The sequence below is a fragment of the Dipteris shenzhenensis genome, chromosome 3, assembly GCF_047967505.1.
Source record: "Dipteris shenzhenensis isolate YYH24624 ecotype China chromosome 3, Dip_SZ_1.0, whole genome shotgun sequence".
NCBI classification, from domain to species: domain Eukaryota; kingdom Viridiplantae; phylum Streptophyta; class Polypodiopsida; order Gleicheniales; family Dipteridaceae; genus Dipteris; species Dipteris shenzhenensis.
Window position 1 is genome coordinate 1,252,720 of NC_141598.1, and position 25,824 is coordinate 1,278,543.

Here is a 25,824-nt window from a genome sequence, read left to right on the forward strand (position 1 = left end):
AGGGTGCTATCGGGTAGGACTGCAAATCGGGTTGCCATTGGACATCTTTGGGTAGGGATGGGAGGGCATGCTGGAGGGACATCATCGTCATCCATAAACATACATTCCTATTAAGCAGTCCCTACGGGCGACAGATCAATGGGCGTAGGTTTAAAATGTGCCGGTTTGAGGAGCGTGTTGAGTGCCTCATCCAGAAGGTCGACAAAAGAGTTGGAGGAGATGGACTGGGAGGTCCCATGCTGATCAGAGCTTTTGTTGGAGGCAATGGAGGAGTACTCAGAGAGGTTTGTGTGGGGTGGTGGGGGACGGACGGGATTGGTGGGTTGCTGTGGGGGGGTTGGTGGGCGGGATTTGCAGGAGGTGGCAGTGGGATTTCTGCTGAGGGTGGTGGAGTTGAATACTGCTATGGCTTCTTGCCCTTCCTCCTCGACAACATCTTCAGGGTATGTTGCATGAATAGTTTCAAATTTGCTAAGTGAGCATGTCAAGGTCTCCCATTTTGGCCAAGGGCAGGTATGTTGGCTTAGAGCCTGATAGCTCGTCCTCATGGGGAGCTCTATAATCCTAAGGTTCTTAGACATCATATGATTGGCGTTGATTGCCAAAATTTTGCACTATGCATGGTCTTTCAAATTATGGGAGCAGCCCTCAAAGTCACTCTCCAATCTCAAGGCCACCTTATTTTTAACTAGTCCATAAGAATACATTTTTTGGCAAATATGACTTGAGATTAGGGTGGGTTACTAATGCCTTTCCCTCGTATAGGAAATTTAACACTTGCTCACAGCTCAAACTTTTCTCACATGCATCAGCACCAAGATCATATTCTTCAAGCATGCCATGAGCATGTCTAAGGCTATGGCACATAGATTATCATATGCTTTTATTCTTGCTTGTGTTCCCTACTTCAACCAGTGCATGCATCTCCCAAACAACAAGCCTCCCCAACTTTTTTCCCACAAGCGGCTTCTTGATCCATCACTACCACATGTGAAAATTAATGTCATCAAGGACCAAGGTGCTTGGCTCTCCAAAATCTTACCACTTAGCTCATCTTGTGATGCCTCATGCATTCAAATTGTGCTATACCCAACTATGAGACCTTTCCCATTAACTATATGAATGCCATTTTCAACCACTTTGCTCAACTTTGCAACATGAGCACTGCACCTTGAAAGGCAAGTTTGGCTCTGGGATCCAATTTAGACAAGTTGAGATTCCAACCTTTGTGGAAAAATATCATTGAGAGAGGAAGAGAGAGAAGCCCAAAATTAAACAAATGTGTGATTGAGGCAGTTAAGGGTAACATTTTTAACTTGCAGTTAAAATCAATCGTGCCTATTAAAATAACACCACAAGTTGGCATAGGGATTAATTGATACTCTTTGTTATGCCTTAGGTGCTTACAAGTTCCTTCCCAAGGCAAAAGGGCATTATAATCCCTTACATCAATGAGTAAGGTTTTGACATGATTGTAAAATGTCTTGTTGATCTACAAAAGACACCACTAAGCCATCCCTATGGCACCAACTTCTACACGACATGGCATTTCGTAGATTAGGGCAACATTGCACAAATTTGAGCCAAGGCTTGGTTGGTTTTAACCAACATGTGTTTGCGATAAGTGGCCTTTTGAATCAAACAACCAACTATTGAGTTAGGTCACTCAATAGACCTTGGCTTGCCAATCCCGCACCCTAGCCTCCTCGTCGCTCACCCTCAACCTCACTTTGAGCAAGGGCCATGCTAAGCTTCTTGCTCAACACTCCCCACACCCCCCATTGCTTCCTTTAACCTTGCTCTCTCTTCTCTCCTCCAATTCCCCTTTAGCCTAGACCTAACAATCAACGGCCAAATGAAGCAAAGTCCTCTTTCTTCCATTTTACCAATCAGACCCTAGGTTGCTACCAATGGAGGGCACCACCACTACCGTTAGCTTGTATTCACTTGAGGATAACATAGTCATGTATTTTCATGTAAAGACTACAAGAAAGTCAATATGCAAAACACTTGACTACATCCACAAATTGAAAGTGTTTCTTGGAGCGCTTCGCCCCAAGGTTCTAGGAGTCAGTTCGCACCTGCAATAGGGAATTTTTGTTCCGTGCTGTGTGTGTCATGGTGGTGTCTTGTGTCACGATGCACTCTGTTCTCCCTCCAAATAGTGTGATGGTTCAAGCACCCTTTGTTGATCCCTCAAGTTCTGTTTTGGCTGAAGGAATGTTGCTGAAGGATAACCTATTTTGCAGATGTTTTGGGCAAGGCTTCACATTTTCGATCATTCTTTTAGAAGTAGGCTTTTGTGTTGTTTCATCATTGGGGTTTCGACAGGTTGCTGATCGAGTGTTTCTCTTCGCCTCTGTGGTTTTTGGGGGGGTTTTGCAGAGATTTTGGGATGGAGAATACTCTCCCACCTCCGCTGTAATCCCTCATTTGCCATTTTGAAAAGACTAGAAACATAATAAAATGAATGGGACCCAGCCTGTACACAGCATACCAGCTTTTAAAGACTGCCCCCAAAAAGGCAACATGAAAATTTTATACCAACATGTGCAGTGGTATACAACCCTCGAAATGACATTTCACACCTGGCCAGGAAATGTCGCATGTTCCTCTCCATGAAGAAATATTGTTTCAACAATAATAAATGAAATTTATAATTGTATGATCATTTCTCTTAGCATGTAAAGTAATGTGTGTGAGCCACGATTACCTCACCTTAACTATCATTAGTAATTATTTATAGTGGACACTACTTAATTCGAAGGATGTCCCCTCAATTTTAAACTAATTCATATCATCCCCTCGCTTGTGCTCCCTTCCTTCTTGTCACCAAATATTCTTTGTCGAAAATCCTCAACCATCATAGGAAGCCCTGCCCTCAAAGAAACTTTAGGTTCCCAGCCCAATAGATTCCTTGCTTTAGAAATATCTGGTTTCCTCATATGCGGATCATCCTCAGTATTTTTCCTGAACTCAATCGTAGCCTTTGGATCAATAGTTTCTTTCACCACCTGAAAGTGACAACTTATTAATTGTTTTGGATATCTGCAAAGATATATAGCATCAAGACAAATGCAAAGCATAAACTTGATCTTGTTGAACTTCATAGGATAGCTGGAAATGAGCAGATACCCACCTCAGCAAGCTCCAGCATTGTAAACTCCCCTGGATTCCCAAGGTTGAATGGTCCAACATGTTCGTGCTCCATTAGCCGCATTAGACCTTCAACCTTCAGATATTCAATTAAAGCCACATTAATCCCAGCATTCTATAAAACTGTCTAGAGTAGAGCAAAGGGATGGGTTGAAGGAACTGGAACGAGATGCATACCAAGATCCAATACGCAACTTATAGATCATAACCATTGTCCTTCGCTATAAATACAGAAAAGTCAAAATGCATTCACAGGACGACAACCATCAAGCCTAAACTTTCACGTACTGCTCTGAAAAGCTATATAAATAACAGCCTGCCGATTTCAAGATGATGAAGCACTCACATATACGAATGTGAGAATAACGTATGGCATGGGTTTCATTCTTGTTGAATAAGGTGCGGCATGGGCTTCATCTTCAATTCATTCTTGTTGAAAACCTATTAAAGTGGTCTTGTTTGTCCTCTCATCTAATCTTTCAGAGCAAGTGCATATCGGGGTGTAAGAAACTTCCCTGCATCCACTACAGCAAGGGAGAAGACTACCACCCCAGCGGTGAAACATGTCCTCCTAAAGCATCACGATATCTATCAAACTGCCCACCAAAGTGTGCTAAATCTCCTGGCAAAGAAACACCCACTATGACTTTCTATCTCTACAAGATCCAGCAGCCCACAAGAAGCACATCGTCTCTTGAAATTTAGAGGCTTGGAAAGAGGGATAATCTATTGTCTCTTGCCTACAATGTGTCCACAGACTCTTATACCCAAATGCCAAAATGTCAACCAGCTGTTCCTCTTGCCAAACCAGAAGATCCCTATTGAGCAATCTAGGACTCAATCCCCATTGTGATGAAAAGTTGCCCACAACCAAACATATACTCAGTTGTTACAATGCTTGTAATGTGGAGTTGGTCTCCGTTTAAGGGTTGCCTTGGGTTAAGAAATAAGAGACTGAGCAATAGTCAATGGTAGCAATGAGCTAGCCATGCCTAGTTAGGACAATCAGCACTGTAAGTACAGGCGTAGTAGTCCAAAGTGTGGTCAATGTCCTGCGCAAACTAAATAGCCAATCAGTAAGTGACCATGGGCATACAAATGGCGGTGGCAGGACTGACACAAACATGGGCATACCCAGACCACAGATGTGCCGCATTTTCGTACACAAGGTCATCCAACTCAGGTCTAGACTCGTGAGAGCTGCCATGAGTAATAGCCCCAAACTACAAGAGATCACAGGGCTGCTTCTTCATAGGAGAAGATGTGGTTGGGTGAGACGGGGCCAAGACCCTAATTTCAAGGACGCCGGGTCTAGACACATGCTACGAGCACCCTTCCCATCCAAGAGACTATCATTACGGTATCTCGATGCCAAGCTGCCTCATGTCACCCACAAGTACAAACTACAGAGAGAAGGACGGATGACAGCGGTAGTCTCGAACATATTGAAGATTTCCAATATGATCCGAGTTGGTCCCACATGGAGGTCAAACTACTCATAGCCAATACACAACAGGGTAGGACATGATGAGCTACTCCCAATACAAGGACCTTCTTGTGTTGCTTACTAGTTTCTTTTTATCAATGGTTTCTAAGAGGTGTGAGACACCCCCAGTTCCTCCTATGAGGGATTTAGTGAATTACCTCTTCACTTGATGATAAAGTGGAAGAGCTCTTCTCTGCATCCACTGCATGTGACTGCTCCCTGAACACATCGCGGCTCGCTATGATCTTCTTTGCCTCTCGGTCATACAACTAATAGGCTTTCTGCTCATCACAATAGCCTAAGAAGATACATTTGGTGCTTTTTGATTATAGCTTGTTTCTCTCTTTCTCTGGTACATGCGCATAGCATTCACACCCAAACGTTCTGAAGTGGGAGACAGATGGCTTCTTATTGCTGTAAGCCTCATGTGGTGTTTTACCTTTGAGTGCCTTTGTATAGCTGCGATTAAGGATGTAAACCGCAATATTGACAACCTCAGCCCAAAAGTGGTTTGGCAGTCTAACACCTTTCAACATACACCTCCTCATCTCCACGGTGGTCCGCATTCGGTGTTCAACAACCGAATTTTACTGAGGCATATGTGGTGTCGTTGTTTGTCGCTTGATCCCTTTGCTCTTGCAAAAACCTCCAAACTCTGTAGAAACAAACTCACCACCACCATCCAATTTGATTTTTTCACTTTTCTCCCTGTTTCATTTTCAACAAGCTATGGCCATTCTTTCAATTTACCAAAAGCTTGAGCCTTTTCGTGAAGAAAGTACACCCACATCTTCCTACTATAGTCATCAACAATCAATAAAAAATAGGAAGATCCCCTCAAGGCCTGTGTAGGCATCTTACCACACAAGTCAACATGCACCAACTCTAGAGAAGCGTTTGCTCTATTCTTGCTTTCTTGTGGGAATGCCTTTCTCTGTTGCTTGCCCATCATGCAAGCTTCACACGGTTCTTTGATTTCTGCTACTGCAGGTAAGTAAGCAACCATACCTTACTTCTGTATCTCCTTCAGTACTGCAAATCCGATGTGACCAAATCTTTCGTGCCAAAGTCTGCTTGTGCCCACTCCAGCAGTGGCTGTAAGAGCACTTAGCTCATACAGGTTGTTTCTCCTTACTCCTGTGCCAACAAGATTGCCTGCACTATCCAGAATTTTTTCTCATGTCTTGTTGAAACTCACCTCATGGTCAAGGTCAGTTATGGAAGCAATTGATAGCAGATTTCTCTTGATTTGTAGAACATACAACACATTAGATAGTTTCTTAACATCTCCATTTACAGAAACAAATGAAACCGTACCTGTACCCTCAACAAGATATTTTGCGTTATTTCCAACCGTCACGGTGATGGGTTCTTGTAGAGGTTGCATGGAACAATATAGACCCTTCTATGACGGGAGGCACCACTATCCAACACCCATGAATCAGTGGTTGAGACTTCTTAAACTGAGGAACACTCTTCCTCAATGGCCACAAATAGATTCCGCTGTGTTAGCTGTCTCTTTTCCCTTATCTGTCTTCTTCAAGATACCATTCTTTTCATCTGCTTTCTTGACCCGACAATCTGCAATCACATGGCCCTTTTTCTTGCAATAAAAGCATTCTCCTTGAAACTTCTTCTTGCCGCCCTTCTTCTTTTTGTCACCACTAGTAGAGAACTCACCCTTGGTGAAGGAGCCACTTTTGCCTTTCGCAGTGGCAGAGAACGCGGCATCCCCATTGCCGCCTCCATCTCAAGCTTTAAGCCTCAATTCCTCCTCCATAAGTAAAGCACAGAACTCCTCAAATGACAATGGTTGGGGTCTCACCTGAGTGTTAAGTGCTGTTACTAGTCCATCAAACCTTGGTGGACATATCCGGAGACACCGCCGAGCTAGTTCTTCGCTAGTCCTTTGTATCCCAGCACTAGCCATTTGATCACGCACATTTTTTATTCGGGTTATGAATGCCTCCTCTATCTCTCCTTCATTAAACTTCTCAGCTGCGAGCTGATTCTCCAAGTTCTGAATCCTTGTCTAATTCCGCGTCTCATACTGACTCCTCAATATGTTTTATACCACAGTTGCCTTAGATGTACGCTGAATTAAGGTTAAAACACTATCAGTAGTACTTGTAACCAGGGCACACAGAGCATCTGCGTTCCTGCGTTTCTAAGCTCGTAGAAGATCGGCATTAGGAGGTATCATACTCCCTGGATTTGCTGGGTCGGGGGTTCCTTGTGGTTCTGGGTCAGTCCCCAATACTGTCTCCAAAAGCTCATATGAATCCAAAATAGCAGTAATTTTAAACTTCCACAAAGTGTAGTTCGTACCATCTAGCTTGCCTTCAGTGAAGGCTGGTGGGCGAATCCTCAACGTCGAGATTGTTAGTGCAGCAGCAGTTGCTGAACTCGAGCTTCCTGTTGCCATCACTCCGTATGTTGTTGAAGCCCTCGCCTCTCTTTTATTCTTCGATCCTTAGAGCCACCTGGACTCTGATACCATGTTAAATTACATGACGCAGCGGAACAGAAACTGAACAAAGAATAGAGTACACAGCAAACTAGAGAGGAACAAAATTTTCCTTCAATACTGATGTAGTACAGATGATGGCTTCGTCCACTTGTACGCTCCCACAGTGAAGCTTAGATGGCGATCTAGACAGATACTAGGTGAAGAGCTACTAGCTGGAAGATCTGATCTGGAGTCATTTAAAATCCAGTTTGAGTGCAAGGGGACATCTGCCTCTTTATGGACACTAGGTGGCTTTTTGGGAGTTTTGTGAAACTTCCAAACAGCACAAAGAAAAGGTATGCTTGGATTGCAAACAAACCTAGAAGACTTGCACAAACTCTGATGTTTTGAGATCAAATCCTTTTGAGAAACTAAGGCAGGGGCGTAAGTTTTGGCAGAGGAGTTTTGGCAGACGAGTTCACTTCTCTCAAAAGACATTCTAAGTAAAACTTTTTGCAAATAAAAACAAAGTTATTGGAACATTTGTCCACATAAGAAATGGCAAAATTCCTATGGAATTTTCGAAGAAAAGTTTCATCTTCTTTAGAAAGATGGTTACTTTTCTTCGAGCAATTAACCGAAGGGACTTCTTCTAGTTTCAAAGCAACTTTCTTCAAAATCTTCCCTTTCCATTCTGATAAGATATTTTTAACTCCTAAACATTCTTCTAATTGCAAAACAAACTTTGAGATTCCCTTATCGATAGCTTTTAAAAGGCAAGACTCTTTAAAAGAGTATAATCGAAATTTCATGCCTTTCATGAAAAGGTCTCTTAGGTTACTAGAAAGCAAAATTGAGGTATCAGCTGTGACTACATGTCCTAAATCAGCATCAATAAAGCTTTGGAATCTCTTACTTTTACAACAACAAGGTTCTTTAAGGATAGAAGATTTTGAATGCTCTGAAAGCCTTTTACCTATCTCTCCATAGTTGAAAGCCTTTTGTCCTAAAGTTTTTACATACTTCCAAGCTACTATTGGATGCTTCCAAATTCTTCTCACAAAATGAGGGAAAGAATCCATTACTTCAAGAGACTTCAAAATAGTTTAAGCCTATCTTGTCAAGTGAGGGAGAAGTAAAAATACAAATCAAGAGTTTCTTATTTAGATAGACTTCTTTGCTTTGAAAGGAAGCTTTTACTTTTAAGAAGCAATCCAACGAAGTTTTAAGTTGTATATAATGGAGCTTATTTAGATTCAAATCCTCAAAAGAGAAGTTTTCCAAGGTGTATTGGATGGCTCCCACACAATCACCTTTTTACCATCAACGGTCTCATTGATAGATAGACCTCATCTAACATGCAAGTCAAGATCCATCCAGTGTCCCGGGCTCACACATGGCTTCTCCTCATATGGGATCCTTACAACTTGAGCACCTTGGACCACTAGTGGTTACCAGGAGGGTGGGGCATTGAGCATATCCAACATTACCTCCATGGAGTCTTTGCTTAAGCTGAATTTTTCTTGCTGCAGTGGTTGTACCATACATTTTCTGAATTATATCGCAAGCTTCTTTTGGAGTGTTGGCCTTCTTGATATGTGGAATGAGAGTTTCTGAAATGCATATTGATATCTAATGCAACACCTTCCTGGACTTCTCAACCCAAGTCCTATCTAGCCAATTTTCCCTCCTCTGTTGATTCCTCTCATGGCAATTCGGAGCATTCATCTTCACCAGTAATCAAAACCCATACTCCTTCGCCCATATGGAAATTTTCCATGCAATAGGACCAAATACTATAGTAGTCTTTCGAAAGTTTCTCACCCACAATTTGTGTAATCTGAGAGTTTCAGCCCAGATTGATTCACAAGCCTTGTGCAAATAATTGCTTCCTAATGCAATTCGACAACACCCAAAGTATTGGCACTTTTTCGAATTTTCTGCACACCAATTTCCAATCACTTCATGTGAGCCACATTGCCCTTTGCCACAAGTGCCTAAACTTGCTCTATTTTTTAGCATTCAAGAGCATCAATTTTTGGCATCCTATAGAGGGCATCAAACCACGCATTTGCCAAGGCAACCATAGCATTTTCCACTTTCTGTAAATGCATATATCAGGGCATCACACGACCCTCAAAAGCATCCCAAACTTGTACTTGCAATAGCTTGCAAAACAGAAATTTACCCTTTTTTAAAGGCATCAAACACCTTTAATAATGGGTATTCACACCCTCATATCATCCTCCAACATGAATTTTACTGGTTAGGCCTTAACAAAACTGCACAAATGCATCCACACTTCACCATCCAAGCATTCAACCTCTGGTATTAGGCACTTTCTTGCCCCCTAATTTGTGTTAATGGTTTTTATGTGAAATTCTTGGTCTCAAGCACATGAGCAATAAATTTTTTACCTTCTTGAAACCTTGCTAGTACTCACAAGCTCAAGTAAGACAGACCTTGGAAGTTGGATGCAATCATTGCATCCAATGATTGCATCCACTCGTTGCTCCACAAATCTGTCCAGGACACTCAACTCAGCATCTAGACAAACAAACAGCAATTATACTGGAAAGTATCTGCAGTATATCATCTCTTCAATTTATTTCCTTCAAAGAGATCACTCAGTTTCGTTCCAGTCCGCTCAGAAACTTTAATGTATTGGTCCAGCTTTCCTGTATTGTTTGGGTGGATTCTGCAGACTGCTTGTGGGTAAAACAGCTTGAAACGCTCGTACGCCACACCTGTGCCTAGTATGGTATGAGTCTCCAAAAGCTGCCGGAATCTCATTCATGATTCCTAGCTACCACAGCTTGCTTCAAATCTTCTCTCATCCTGTGGGATTGGCATCTTTGCTTTCCCTTTTTCAATCACATGTCTCTTTCTTTCTCTATCTACTAGCCTTTGTCTCAATCATGACTTCTTTGTAGCTCTTTGGCTTCAAAACTGGAAGACCTTTCACCTCAACCATTCCAAGCACTCTACGCAGTTTTAGCTTCTCCCTCAAGTCTCTTTTTTTGAAGCAAGTGTTTCCAATAGGCATGACACAGAATGGAGAAGCTTTCCAACAAGTGTTGGCTCTAATACCACAATGTTGGGGAAACACACATAACACACAAGAGGGGTGAGATGCTCATGAACTATGCTGCAGTATTACCAGGATGCCATTCTTCATTACACACACGACTCTTCTCTACACCTCATTTACAAGAAGGTCCTTAAGACCTTTCACACACATACCTTAAAGCTTCCACATCATCAAGACATAACCCACACTCTACATCCATCTATATACGCTCTATACATCAACAGTGGAGGAGGAGTAGCTAGCGGATATGAGGGCAGTATGGATCAGAGAGTGACTAGAGCACATGCGATCAAGGTCCGGCCTAACTCACTCTCCTCATAGGGGACTGCTAGAGACGAGGCATCACTCTTGACATAACACATCGGATCCAGAGATCAAGGAGACCATGTTCCCTGCCACAGTGCGAGACAGCTCGACAGACACAGATCCATGATATCCTGTCAGCCAACCGAAGAGCCACCACGGTGCTAGGTTTCGGCTTCTGAGTCTCAACTTACAGCTTTCAGTTTCAGTTTGTATTTGAGTTTTGTTGGACCTCTTGAGCTAAAGGCTAGTATAGCACTCAGCAAGGTATTAGAAAACGAAAGTCCACCAAAGGGTATCCCGAAACAGAAGACTGATAGATGAGACAGGAATTATACACAGAAGTTTCACTCTGGAATCATCACACCATTCATGTGTGTGCAAGCCAGCAAACAGACTGTGCATCAAGACAAATATAGAAGCAACACTTACATATTTCCATCCGTCCACAAACTCGACACAATAAAATGCCAAAATGTTCTCGCCTCGCACCTCTTGATCTCTGAGCCCGCGTGCTCCACTAGGTGGGGAGGTGGCCAACCCTATTCCAACACGAGGTGGCCAACCCTATTCCAACACAAGGGCCCTAGTGCGCCCTTTGCTTTGGTCTTTCGAGGCTTGTATGAGCTATTTTCACTTGGTGTACTATGTCACGATCTGTGACGTATTCCTTTCTCTTTCTAGACTTATGGATGGTTTGATGAATGGACACTTGTGGAAGGGTATGCCCTTTCGACGGGACACTTGCCTTTTCGACGGGACACTTCCTAATGAGGCATAACCCTTCACAAGAGACATTCTAATGAAAAGACATTCCTATTGTAATGTACCCTCTCATCAAGGGTCACACCCTTCACAAGGGATACACACCTCTTCATGCACATACCCTTTGGAGTACACACCTTTTCATGTGTGACTCTTCACTCTCTATATAAGAGAGGCCCAATTGTATGGATGACATCACATCCACCCTACAGATATTCAAGCAATACAATTATTCCTTGTTCTCTCCTATCTCAGTCTCCTTTCTGTTCCTTAGCACATTTCTAAATATAGTAAATCTAGGATTTCTTACAGTGGTATCAGAGCAAAATTCGCTCCTGCCTGTAGGAAATGCCCCCCCACCTTCTAGCGTTGATCTGATACATCTTTTCCGCTAGAAGGACATCCGTGCACATTGTGCATGGAAGAGATGGAGAGGATGAGCGTAAAATTTTTAAACGCCTACCCGGCCTAAAGTCATCCTAGCCTCTCCATCTCCCTCACATCACAAGTTGATGTGAATGGACACGACCAAAATCGTGTCTTTTCAGGTGCTTGGGCTGTCCCAAAACCAAGGGACGCACCTTTTCCACCATGGGACACACCTTTTGGTGACGAGTCTCGACTCCTCACTCATGGGACATACCCCATCGTGGACAAAAGGACATACCTATTCATGCAGGGTCACACTCCTTTTAACAATAGGGACATATCCCCTCATGAACAGGTGCACCTATTCCAAGGGTCACACCCCTTCGAATAGGCACACCTCCTAGGCCCCAAGTACCTACAAAAGGGTACCTAGAGGGGTAAAAAAGGAAAAAAATAAACCCATCCCCTACCCCTAGGTTTACCCTAGCTACCTAGGGTTAACTAAACCCCCCATTTAATTTTTGGGGCAACTAACCCATTAGGCAGCCCAACGAATCGTCGCAGTCTTTTCCCCAAAAAACTGCTACGTACGAATTTTCGGCCAGCCCTGCGCAGCACCTGCGTCAGCCGTACGGATTTCCGTACCAGCCTGCGTCAGCCGTACGGCCAGCCACCAGCCTGCGCCACCCTCGCCATTTCTTCCTGCGCAATCAACCGTACAGTCCGTACGGTACCTCCCGCCAGTCTGCCGTACAGGCCGTACGGTCAGCCAGCCTGCACCGTACAGCCGTACGGTCAGCCAGCCTGCATCAGACCTGCGCTATATCTGCATGACCAGCCCCCCCCCTGCCATATCATTGGCCTTGCCAGCCCTCCCTCTTTCCTGCGCAGTCCTTGCCAGCCAAGCCTCGCTCCTGCCTTTTTCCTGCGCAGTCCAGCCCTGGGCAATGTTCTAAGCCTCGCCAGTGACAGCCCGCAGCCCTTGTTTCGCCATTTATTGGGCCCTGCAAAATCAGCACCAGTTGCAGCTATTCGCGCGATGAAGACAGCCTGTTGACAGCCCGGACCAGACACGTATCGAGCACTCCTCACAAACCATTGCACCATGGATCTCCGGACACCGACTTGCAGCCTTCTTCTACGCAATAACTTGGCAGATTAAAGTATTGCCAGGTGGAGTCTTTCCAATCTGCTTTTAAGGATTCTCTTTAACAAATTACAGCAAATGAAAGAATCCACATTAAAGCATGGAAACCCCTGGTAATTCACCCGGCGTTTCAAGGACACCTCAGGCATCTGCTACTACACAATATCGTGTTCAAATTGCACAGCCAGCCCATTTCGGAGCCTTTGCATCTTGGGTCTTCTGTGTCACGTGCCCTCCGAGTGACTTGGACCACATCCTCTACCTTCTGCGTGAGGCACCTCAGTTACATTATTTCCTCAGCACAGTATAGGTTGTGTTCCACGAGACACGAAGATATCCGGAACACGATATTCCTCAAGAGTTTACTGTCCATTTTTGGAGAGAATTTTACCCCTCACCTTCGGCATCTCCAGGGTACTCTCCACCTCCTTCAGCTCCCAGATATCCTCCTCTATAGGTTGTACCTTCTCCAAGTCAGTATTTACACTCTGAAGGCACTCCCTCTCCTGGATATCCTCCACTTCCGACAGCAGCTCCTTATCCCTTTTCAGATCCGTGGACTCTGCTACCTACCCCTGTCCTATCACGAGCAGTAACACCATTTTCAGAATCTCCAGTGTTACCTCCGACAGGACCTCCCTTACCAGATTTCCACGGGTGGTTCCATCCTGCCTCGCCTGCCCCCTCCAACATGAGCAACCTCAGGGAGCAGCCCGAATCCTCTTCCAAGAATGGTACAAACTAGAGCGCAAGTTCGCGCTTTTCTCACAGGGATCTCCGACATGTCGCACTGCTCGCGTGAAGCCTCTCCAGAGATTAAAGAATCAAGTCCCAAAAAGACCCCTGAAGGCAACGTCCAAGGTGAATCACTATTGCAACTCAGCTTCAGGACAGCATCTCCGACTTGGTTCAAAAAGTTCAACAACTTCAAGATTCTCGAAGTCCCGCACATACAGAGGATGACGTGACGCAACCAGACGACGATGCGGACTCTTTCCCACCAGAGGTAGAAAACACTGAACTACGTGCCCTCTACCGATTACTTCAAGCTTCCAAAACTAAAAGACTTGACGTCAAACTTCCGGAAGCCTACACTGGTCAACGCAATCGCCGAACAGTTGACCAATGGCTCGCTAAAATGCGCATGTATTTTGACACTGTTGACCTCACGGAAGGCAAAAAGATCACCTTGGCAGCCTCCCTCCTGAAGGATACAGCATTTCTATGGTGGCAAAGACGCTTAAAGGACAGAAAAAGTGTGTTAACATGGGAACGTTTTGAACACGTGCTCCGTAAGTAGTTTGTACCTGCCAATGCGGACTTCCAAGCACGTTCAAAACTCCGACAGTTGGAGCAAACGGGTTCCCTGTCTTCCTATATCTCTCAGTTCACCACATTGGTGCTGGAGATTGATGGTTTAACTGAGGATGATCGCCTTCATGCTTTCATCTCAGGCCTAAATCCCTCGTTACGCATTGATGTTCTTAAAGCAAACATCACCACCACAGATGGCGCTATTGCTTACGCAGAGCGCATTACAGATTTCCTAAACACAGGGAAGCAGAGTGCTACTCGCACACAGACCTCTCCTATGGCCTAAGGTGCTCGCCCTCAAGATAACACCAGGTTTCGAAAAAACTTCGGTAATCAAGGTCAGCGACAATCTCAAGATCCCCAAAAGCCTCAGAAATCATTTGCTGGATTCCAACAGAAGCACTCCCCCAAGGATCGTGTTTCTTCTTCTTCACAAAGTCATTACCGACATCCCCAACATAAAGGTGCGGCCACTGACAAGAAGAACAACTCCAGCTCAAAAGGACTTTGTACCATCTGTACACGCGACCATAGATGGTTCGATTGTCCCGAGCGACCAAAGCAAAATTCCAATATGGAACCTAGCACTTCCCAAAAAGAAGATGCTACCTCAGCACCAGACAAGAAAGGCAAAGCTGTTCGAATGGCGAATACCATCCACCTGAGCCTTGCCAGCAACCCCGAACCTTCCCTAGCCACTCAAGTACTTTGCGTTCAAGGATCGATTCGTGGAACAACGGTCACCATCCTCATCGACAGTGGCTGTTCTCATAATTTCCTAGCCAGTTCTGTGGCCGATAAACTTCGGTTGACCACTAGTCCTAGTCTCGTGGACTATCAGATTGAACTTGCAAATGGAACGACTTTCTTGTGCAATACCAGGATCAAAAACTTGTCTTTTCGCATCCAACATTAAACGGACAAGTTGAACTTCGACATCATGCCTCTTTCTCGGTACGATGTCATACTCGGACAACAATGGCTCTACGACTATGATCCATCAATCAATTTTCGCAGCCATACTATCCAGTTTGTCCACCAGGGAAAACTTATTGAGCTAACTGGTTCTAGGGATTCCCCTTCAACCCCAGTTGCCTCTGCCCTACAAGTAAAGAAGTGGGTTCGTAAACGCCAAGTAAAGACTTCACTACTGTTGGTTACGGCAGTAGAGGAGACACCAGCTAAGGATCCTCCTGAATACCTCAACCAACCTTTTTTCCAGCCCTACCTAGACCTTTTTCCACAGGAATTGCCAAAGCAGTTGCCACCCCGACGACCAGTGGATCACCCAATTGAACTTATTCCCGGCAGTAATCCACCGTCGAAACCTCCTTATTGGGTTTCTTACACTCAAAATGAAGAAATCCAAAGACAGGTTACCGAACTACTCGACAAAGGTCACATTCGGCCCAGTCGCAGCCCTTTCGGATCTCCTGTACTACTTGTGGAAAAAAAGAACAAGTCTATGCGCCTCTGCATCGACTATCGAGCCCTCAACAAGCTCACTATCAAAAACAAGTATCCATTGCCTCGCATTGATGACCTCTTCGATCAACTTCTACATGCAACACAATTCTCCAAGATTGATCTTCGTTCAGGTTATCATCAAATACGCATACGAGAAGGCGATGAGTACAAGACAGCTTTTCGAACAAAGTATGGACACTATGAATGTTTGGTCATGCCTTTTGGGTTAAACAATGCCCCGGCCACATTCATGACATTAATGAACGACATCTTCAGGCCTTTCCTCGATAAGTTCGTCATCGTTTACCTCGATGACATCCTCGTTTTCAGCAGATCCCTACTTGAGCATAAACAACATCTTCACCAAGTTTTTGAAGTTCTCCGCGCAAATTCTCTCTACATCAACATTGAGAAGAGTGAGTTCTTCAAGACCCAACTTGAATATTTGGGACATGTTATTTCCGCTCAAGGCATCTCTGTGGATCCCAAGAAGGTCGAGGTAATCCGAAACTGGCCTACTCCTAAGAATGTTCATGATGTCCGCTCTTTTCTCGGATTGGCAAACTTCTACCATACAAAGGTCTATCAGTTTTCCGAAATCGCAGCTCCTATGTCCGAATTATTGAAAAGCACAGCAGTGTTTCAGTGGCTTCCCGAAACAGAGTATAGTTTCCAACAACTCAAGCAAGCACTCACTACCACACCAGTTATGGCTATTGCTGACCCCAACCTTCCATTTGAGGTCATGACCGACGCTTCCGACATCACTACAGGAGCAGTCTTGATGCAAGAAGGCAGAGTTACTGTTTTTGACAGCCATAAACATTCTGATATCCAAACCCGATATCCGGTTTATGATAAGGAGTTTCTTGCTGTTGTACATGCTTATCGCTCTTGGAAACATTATCTCATGGGAGCCGACTCTGTGGTCAAAACGGACCATCACTCTTTAAAGTGCATCTTTACTCAGCCAGTCATGAACGCTCGACAAGCACGCTGGGTTGAGTTTCTGGCCAACTTTCACATGACCATTGAGTACATTCCAGGACTACGCAATGTAGTTGCAGATGCTCTCAGCAGGTTACCTCTAGCATCAGCCATGGTAATCTCTACATTATCTGTGGATGTTCCGAATTCATTCAAGGGAAAGTATTTCAATGATTAAGACTTCGGCACAGCAGTACAGGTTCTTTCAAAAGATCAACCTTCGACTTCCGAACAAAAGATTTTCTCATCCTATTCTTATACGGACGACCTTCTGTATTATCAAGATCGCGTCTGTGTACCACATGATAAGGATGTTCGACGTCTTTTGTTAAAAGAGCATCATGTAGTTCCTTATGCTGCCCATCCAGGCATCAATAAGACTTATCGGTTACTCCGTGCAACATACTACTGGCCTCAGATGAAAAGAGATGTCATCAAAATGGTTACATTTTGCTTATCATGTCAACAAATGAAAGCAAGTCGACGACTTCCAACAGGACTTCTTCAGCCTCTTCCAGTTCCAACTGAAAGGTGGGAGAGTATTTCCATGGATTTCATTACAACACTACCACGATCCTCCAGAGGTAATACTCAGATTATGGTAATTGTTGATCGCTTGTCCAAAATGGCACACTTTGTTGCTTGCAAAAGCAGTGCACAGGCCCCGGACATAGCCAAACTCTTTATACAACACATCTTCCGACACCATGGATTACCCAAGAATATCATATCCGACAGAGATCCTAAGTTTACCAGTCACTTTTGGATTTCACTGTTCGAATCTTTGGGTACAACTCTACTGTTCAGTTCAGCTTACCACCCAGAATCAGATGGCCAGACTGAAAGAGTCAACCAAGTTCTGGAAGAAATGCTTCGACATTATGTTCAGTCACGCCTCGCAGCCTAGGAAGAGTATCTACCACTCCTTGAGTTTGCTTATAATAACTCTTTCCATAGTGCCATCAGCATGACTCCATTCCAAGCAGCTTATGGACACACTCCGATTGTACCAACAAATTTTGTACTTTAACATCGAGTGGCCCTAGCTGATCAACTGGTTCAAGAAATGCAAGACATTCTACTACAAGTCCGGGATCATATGCGAAAAGCGCAAGAGCAGTATCAACGGTCTGCCAACAAACATAGACGTCACCTGGAATTTAACACTGGTGACATGGTGCTATTATTTGTAGCCCCACATCGCTATAAGACGGTTAAGTCTGTGTTTCCTAAGTTGCGACCCAGATACTATGGACCTTTCCGGATCGTCAAGAAAAATTCACCTTTAAGTTATAAATTGGAATTACCACCATCATGGGGTAAAATCCATCCAACATTTCATATTTCTTGGCTAAAGACGTACATTCCAGGCGATGAAGCAGTTCCTCCTGCAGGTGATTATGTCCCAGAAATCGAAGACGATTATGTTCTCCTTATTCCTGAGCGTATTCTGGACCATCGACAGCGAGAGACTCGACATCGACTTATCACGGAATTCATTGTTCTTTGGCGAGATCTGGACGACTCCAACGCTACTTGGCAGTCTGATGAAGACTTACAGCAGTACCCTGATCTTTTACAGCAGTATTTTCAGAATCTACCATGATATTTTCTACATCAGTTCATTATCTCCACCAGGGTCTTCTTTTGAGTGGGAGGGGATGTCACGATCTGTGACGTATTCCTTTCTCTTTCTAGACTTATGGATGGTTTGATGAATGGACACTTGTGGAAGGGTATGCCCTTTCGACGGGACACTTGCCTTTTCGACGGGACAGTTCCTAATGAGGCATAACCCTTCACAAGAGACATTCTGATGAAGAGACATTCCTATTGTAATGTACCCTCTCATCAAGGGTCACACCCTTCACAAGGGGTACACACCTCTTCATGCACATACCCTTTGGAGTACAAACCTTTTCATGTGTGACTCTTCACTCTCTATATAAGAGAGGCTCAATTGTATGAATGACATCACATCCACCCTACAGATATTCAAGCAATACAATTATTCCTTGTTCTCTGCTATCTCAGTCTCCTTTCTGTTCCTTAGCACATTACTAAATATAGTAAATCTAGGATTTCTTACATACTAAGTCCCATAGGCCTGTGAGGCCTCCTAAGGACATCTCTCTCTCTCTCTCTCTCTCTCTCTCTCTCTCTCTCTCTCTCTCTTTGATTCCTAGGAATCACTTCGGATGAGGCAATCACGCTCCTTGGCATTGTTGCTACGAAGTAAAAAAATCTCTCTCTCTCTCTCTCTCTCTCTCTCTCTCTCTCTCTCTCTCGGTGTGTATCAGCCATCCTTCCCCACCAAGTTTTGTAAAACCCGCATGGGTCTTGGTGGTTGAGACTTTGATTCATGTCATGGTGTGCGTGTGTTTGATTCCTAGGGATTGCTTCGGATGAGTCAATCTAACTCCTTGGCATTGTTGCTACGTAAGTAAAAGAACCTCTCTCTCTCTCTCTCTCTCTCTCTCTCTCTCTCTCTCCCCCCCGCCTGTACCTCGTCTCTGCTCACACCAAAACAACTCCGATACAACCCACCATATGCCCGCTCAGTTCCAAACTCTAGCTGATGAGTCAGACAGCTCTTATACAGTTCCAATTTGACATTGTAAACCAACTTCTACACCTTCGGAACCAAAGAAAATAAAGATTCTGAATAGAAATATGATTGGAGTAGAAGAAACATGTTTTGAAGGCCTCCATGTACTCTTTTACCAATCTCTTTTGTGTAAAGGAGGGGCAGGGGGAGGGGGGGGGGGAGAGAGAGAGAGAGGGCTAAGGTTTGTATTACAAGATCGGAAACGAATTGGAAACTTCTTGTTTGTTTGCCATCACCATAGACTGTCATGGGTTCCTTTCGCAAGGCCTGGTCAGGCAAGAACCACAGATCAGAGCAAAGAAACTAGACCGTTTCAGCCAGATTAAAATTTAAAAAAGATTCAAACTGAGGAAGAAATTTTTGTAACTTTCTAACTACCCAAGATGGCATGAAGCTGGGACCTGAGCAACAAAATTGCTGACAACTCGTCCATCATCAATACACATTCTTGGACCATATGTGTTGAAGATGCGTGCAATTCGAACCTGTTGAAATTGCCAATAGATATGGTATTTTAAATGAGCTACAGTATAATTTTTGAAACAAACTACAGCATGGATCTTCAACTTTCCAGGACTGGAACAAATACAAAACTTTGAGCATCACCATGGTGCATTTGCAAACACAAGATACACAACCCTTGCAAGGCGAACAAGCTCCTAAATACTCACATACTGGGGATACCAATACATGTGTATGCAATAAGCATGAGTTAATGAGACTTCTGGAGACGCCATGCAACTTACCAACCTTTTCTTTCAAAAATATTCCACAGTTGCTCAATTCTTCTACTGCTATAAAAATTACAACTGCTCAAATAATTGTGGGTTTAGCTTATTGCATACAGAAAACTATCAGCCAACCAATGCAAGTCTTTAAATTACCTATAATCACTGATCTTTATCTACAGTCTTGATAGTTTCAAACGAATACTAAGCACCTCTCTCTGTTGTCTCTAATGTCATACTAGTTGCACTGTACCTTATCACTTTAGTATGATCATATATGATCGGCTGTTGAACATGGCAGGTAATGCAATGGCCAGTGAAGGGTTAATTTGAGTTGCTTCAAAAGCCTGCATAATATAAGATCTACAACTCTTCAAATATGGACAGGCTATAATGTCATATGAGAAACAATCAAATCTGTAAATATCTCACCTCTAGATGCATGTGATACACATGGGTTACTTAAATTAATTCAGACCCCTACCAAAACTATACAAAAGGAGCTAATTTGGGGGACCAGCCAATGGATACCTCAGTCTGCGATACAATAGAAAATGCTTAGACACCAAGTCCTACAAAGCGTTCACAATGCTCAGATATCTTGCGCAACATGGCTACCACATGGGCAGCAAACAATAGTCCCTGTTAGGGTTTGTTTGGGGCAGCCAAAGGGACCACCAAAGAATGCCCACATGGGCTGGCTGTGGGGCCGGAAGGAGCCCATCCAGAAGCCCAGGCAAAGAGCACATGGAGCAAGAGTCTCAGAGAGTCTGATGCAGGCCATGGACTAGATAGGCGCTGCATAGAAGGTACAGCGGCAGATTAGAGCTAAGCCGTGGTAGCCAGAGGCAGGCTGACAGCAGTACACAAGGTACGAGTCTGCGGGACAGCAAGTAATGGTCGACAGGTACAGCAGGTACTAGTCAGAAAGTACAGCACGTATGGCATCTGGTACAAGGGCTAGAAGACGGCAGATGGGCTTCGCAAAGAGCCAGCAGAAAGCCTGTATGAAGGGCCTTATATAGGCTAAGGAACTGGACCTGCCAGGTCGGCTGATCAGACTGGTCGGCCAGTCTGTCAGTTATGGTTGGCTGGTCTGTAGAGATCCATAGACTGGCCAGTCAGCCAGTCCTGGGGGTATACAGCCCTACAAATAGCCCCACTGCGGGGACAGTTCACAACACTGAAAGAGTTCTTACAGGCAGAAGTCCCAGCAGTCCAGAGCACATCTAGGCACATACCTGCAGGTTGTAGGAGAGCATAAGAAGGTGCACAGGAGGAAGCTCTGCCAGCAGTGAACTCAGGAGCACAACATTGCAGGAGAGTTCAGCCTTGAGCAGCTACTGAAGCTTACCACAAAGGCACGTGGCAGAAAGGAAGAGTTCCTACAGAGGGTGCAGCGAAACAGAGCTGTTTTGGTACCTCTAGAATTCCTTTGAGCAAATCACATTTCACCTGGTGTGTAGTCGTGAGGTCCCATCAAGTGCTAGATGCCTCAAACAGTGCAAAAACCACTCCTACAGCGCTGGTAGAATTTGAGCAAGAAACAGGTCAAACTTGCAAACTTAATTGTGGGTAAGCTAGAATAATGCACAGAGGGCTTGGAAGGTGTGAGACTATGAAAATATGAAGTAGGAAGAGGGGAGCAAATTGCAATCATGTCCAGCATATAACAAGCAAGCAGAGGGCAGTTCCTGGATCTGTTTCCATGTAAATACTAAGGGCAAGAATGTTACATACGTAGCTAACCCTAGTTAGCTAGTGACTCACGTCTGGGTCAACGGAGACCCTAGTTTGGGGGTTAGAATGAGTAATCCTAGCCAGAGTAATATATCCAGATGGAGTCTAGAAGGTAGTAGGACCTGTATGCTCAATATAGCCATGGACTGTGGCTACATTATTGAAATTTGGCACATGGGCTCGGTGTTGGAGAGAATGCTTAGTACCTTGACAGTGATTCCTACTAGAAGCATGGCAATGCCTAACGAGCTAGATTGATGCATCCCTCATGGATGGGGCTTCCCTGATGGAGCTTCCTTGGTATGGGACATGGAGATGTACTAAACCTAGGGTCAGGCTGTGTGTCTTTCCTCCAGTGCTCGAGAGTGAGCAGAGTGCTCTCTGGTTGCGCGTTCAAGATGATGCACTCTATGGGTAAGTTCCTAAAACGTAGTTGTCTCAGCAAAAAGCTATGCAAGATAGACACACACTTTCTTTTTTTTGGTAAGAATAGACACACACAGACACAATATTGCCTGTTATAGGCTGTAACTACACCCATATCTCAATGGGCTCATCTATTAGAGTATAGCATCTCATGGTGAGCGAGTGGGTGTGCCAGCTCGGAGTAAGGTGTAGGAATAGGATAGTTTAGGGCCTTATCAAGGCAAGCTGGCAGGGATCAAAAGACCCTGGGTACAAGACTAGTTTGGCCCGGGGTACAGGTCGTGGTGGGTACCACATATCAGTATACCCCACAGGGAACTCAATGCAGACTAGCATGGGAAATCACAGCTGAGGACATCTCACCTGCTGTTCGAGGTAGCATTGTGGTTCGAGGATCCAGGCAATTTGGTGCTCCCTCCGAGGTGAATCCACTAGGTGCGCTGCTGGAGGCTCCATGGTTGCATCTTCATCAGCTTGCTTCTTCAGATTATTGTGCTCCTTGGGCTGCAGAGAGGGTATTACATTATGGCATCTGTAGAGAGTGAGGGCTTCTTTGTGGTGTGCCTGCCCGGAGTAAGGTATAGAAATAGGCCAGTTTAGGGCCAGATCAAGGCAAGCTGGCAGGGGCCAAAAGCCCTGGGTAATGGCTGGGTAGGGAATCAGTTTGGGCTCCCTGTTGGGTTAACCTGACCCAACCGACCCTGGGATAGGGCCGACCAGCTGTTGGGGGCAATATAAGGCCCCCTCCTCCACCACACTCGGCAGTCCAGCATTCTCCTCCTCACTTTGTTCAGCCTCTTGGCTGTGAATTGCATCCCTGATCTGGATATAAGCCTATTCTCTCTCTTTCTCTCTCTCACACATGCACGCACATGCACCACTCTCACATTGTCACCCTAGGAAAGGTCAGCATAGAGCCTCTTAGGTCTTTGGTGTGTAACCTTGCTCTAATTTAGGTATACAATTTGAAGGATGTTAACATCTGCCAGGGCCCACCACATGCACTAGGTCCAATATGGCAACCCCTGAAAAGCTGTTGACCACGTCTATACTCATTGAACAAGCATTTCAGCTGGATTTCTTGCGGTAGTGAATCTTATTTCTGGTAGATGCTGAAGACGTCACAGTTTTTGCTGCAGATCTCTGATTTTCTCTGCCTTGAAAGCTATGATGAACGCAAAAACATGCACAACAATTTTCGAATGGTTTATGCATAAGCACATCAGGAACATTTAGCCGCAATCAAAGGACTCCACAGAAAGGTATCTGCATACCTCAACATTTGCGCCCCTGTGATAGTCCATCGTAAGGGTTTCTGCTGTTCTTTTCCCTTCATCGTAGCAACTTCTGACCCCTGTTAACAGAAATGCTGCAACTATCAGAACAGAAAATACCATAAACGCTCTCAACACACATACATTCCAACAAACTATACAGAATTCTTTAAAATAGTATATACGTTTGTAAGACTTACAAATTCCGATCTAAAGTCCAGATCCTTGTTAAATAAACCTAGAAACATTGAATAAATCAAAGAAAGCACAAAAAGTACCTATTGGATTAACATTGCCCCAGTATGTCTCTGTTTGGGGATGTTCAAGAGGATCTCCATATACTTCACTTGTGCTAGTGAGCAAAAAACGAGCACCCACTCGCTTTGCAAGCCCAAGCATATTCAGTGTTCCCACAACATTTGTCTTGTAGTTACGAATCAAGGATTCTGCAAGCTTACTAAAAGCACGACAAAACTCGCTTGTAAGATTGCTCATAGGCACGTTCAAAAACATATTTAACATCTAGGAAGATGTTAAAGCTAAGAAAACAACAAATATGGTTCATCCTTTAAATGCAAATCAAACCACTCAAGATCCTTAAAGAAGCGTTTAATTGGTGGAAGGGCCCCAATAAGTACTGTGCGCAGAAAAATTGATGGGCAATCAAGACTCAGCAGAGCAACTTCTTTCCCGTGGCTCAGCTCAAAGCATCTGAATTCTCCTAGCAGAAAAGCCCACAATACTTTACAGATCTGACTTCAGGCACCTCAATTTCCCTACGGTAGATTAAAGAAGGCGATGAGAGGATATAATAGTCTTCACAGGATTGTGTTTGTAGTGGACAGGTGACGCAGGGCATGCAAGATGATAGATCTGGTCAACCTCCAGCAATAACGGCTCCACCACGTCATGACGAATAAGTTCAAACTGTGGATTTCCGAAATGATGCATGACATTCTCTTTCCGCCCAGTGAAAAAATTGTCAACCACGATCACAGTGTCTCCACGGGCAATAAGCCTATCAACAAGGTGGCTGCCAACGAACCCTGCACCACCAGTAACTACCACTCGTAAAGGTTTACGTTTCAAACCAAGGGGGATCTTGGCGCCTGGACTTACGAGACTCCCCATGTGCCTTGCGACTGTAACTGGTCTCTCCATGGACATTCGGTGTTTAACAGGAATTGGCTCAAGGTAACTGCTCTTAGGATGATGATCAAAGTGCAGGAGCCGAGGCTGAAGAACGAAAATGGAGGAGGCAACCAGCATGCCGATGAAAACGAAAACCAGGCGCTGCTCCCGCAGCAAATAATCCAGAGCTTTAGACCAAGGCCAGGACTTGTTGGGCTTTGGAAAGTACATATCGACAGGCACTTGGCTTTCGGGACGCCTGTGATTCAAGTTCGTCTGGTTCAACATCTCATTTGCTGGCAGATCGGATCTAATTCAAAACTGTGAGTGTGTTACTATCTTTGATCTATGAGAAGCTGACAGGGTCAAGGCTGGAATCGAAGAGCGAAGCGAGCGATGAAGCTGTGATTGTAGCCGGGCGCAGTACAAGAATGCGGCCTATGAAGCAAAGAAAAGGTGACGGCCCGCTGCCGCAGATGCAGGACACGAATTTTGCGCGCTCCGTATGGCAAACAGGTGTCGTCCGGGATGCGACGAGGAGAGAATCTCTGCACACAGTGAGAGAGGAAAGATGAGTCTTTTCTTGGACCTTGGATTGATCGAATGCCCAGCAGACGTTGCGTGCGGTGCTGGCCGCGAAGACACAGAGACAGAAAAGGTGGCGCTGTGGCTGTCCGTTCTTACCAGCAGCGGTGCGCTTTTGGAGGTCGTTCCGGCGCTGATGGATGATGGGTTGTGCCAAACCGGCGTAGGAGCAGGTGCGTGGGCGGCCCCGCACGTCCACGCTTCAACCCACGTCCACCACGCTTGCGCCCACAAAACAGAGAGGCGAGACTGACTGGTGTAGTCTCCTAGGCGGCGCAACGCACTCCCAGTCGCTGGCTGAGGAAGGAGCGAGGGAGGGAGGGATTGAGGCAACGCAGGCAAAGAGCGAGATGATGAGGAGGAGGAGGAGGAGGAGGAGGAGGACGTGGGGAAGGTGGAAGCTAAGCTGGGTGATGCTAGTAAGGAAGTATCTCCCTTCCTTCCACATCGGGATGGGGATGGGGATGGGGATGGGGATGGGGCGCATGGGGATGGAGATGAAACTGCTCTCTCCCCCCCTCTCTCTCTCTCGACTCTCTTGACTTTCTTTGCAAAACCGACCATTCCCTCGAAACCCCCTCCCCTCACGCAACCCCCCCTCTCAACCTCCAAGCATCACCACCTTCACTAACACCAAGTGAATGGCATTCATTCATCAAGCCTCCCTCCGCGGAGAGAGTTATGTTGAAGAAGAAGAAGAAGAAGGTGGAGGAGCGCATCATGGGAGGAGGAAGGGGAGCAAGGGACACCCTCAAACCTCTATCTAGGCAGGCAGGATCCTTGGCCAAAGCTATGTTA

At 45.0% G+C, this 25,824-nt stretch overlaps 1 protein-coding gene across 1 annotated transcript; it reads right to left on the reverse strand.

The window, feature by feature from the left end:
* Nucleotides 1-2,494: 2,494 nt before the first annotated feature.
* Nucleotides 2,495-25,409, reverse strand: LOC147903205 (UDP-glucuronic acid decarboxylase 2-like). Its single transcript, XM_087372983.1, has 8 exons — nucleotides 25,126-25,409; nucleotides 24,116-24,989; nucleotides 23,589-23,731; nucleotides 23,311-23,390; nucleotides 19,544-19,627; nucleotides 19,335-19,409; nucleotides 3,140-3,232; nucleotides 2,495-3,014 (listed from the first exon to the last, which is right to left on the reverse strand). Exons 2-8 carry the CDS (start codon nucleotides 24,727-24,729, stop codon nucleotides 2,793-2,795), a joined length of 1,311 nt encoding a protein of 436 aa, XP_087229109.1. The 5' UTR covers nucleotides 24,730-24,989; nucleotides 25,126-25,409; the 3' UTR covers nucleotides 2,495-2,792.
* Between the last annotated feature and the right edge of the window lie 415 nt (nucleotides 25,410-25,824).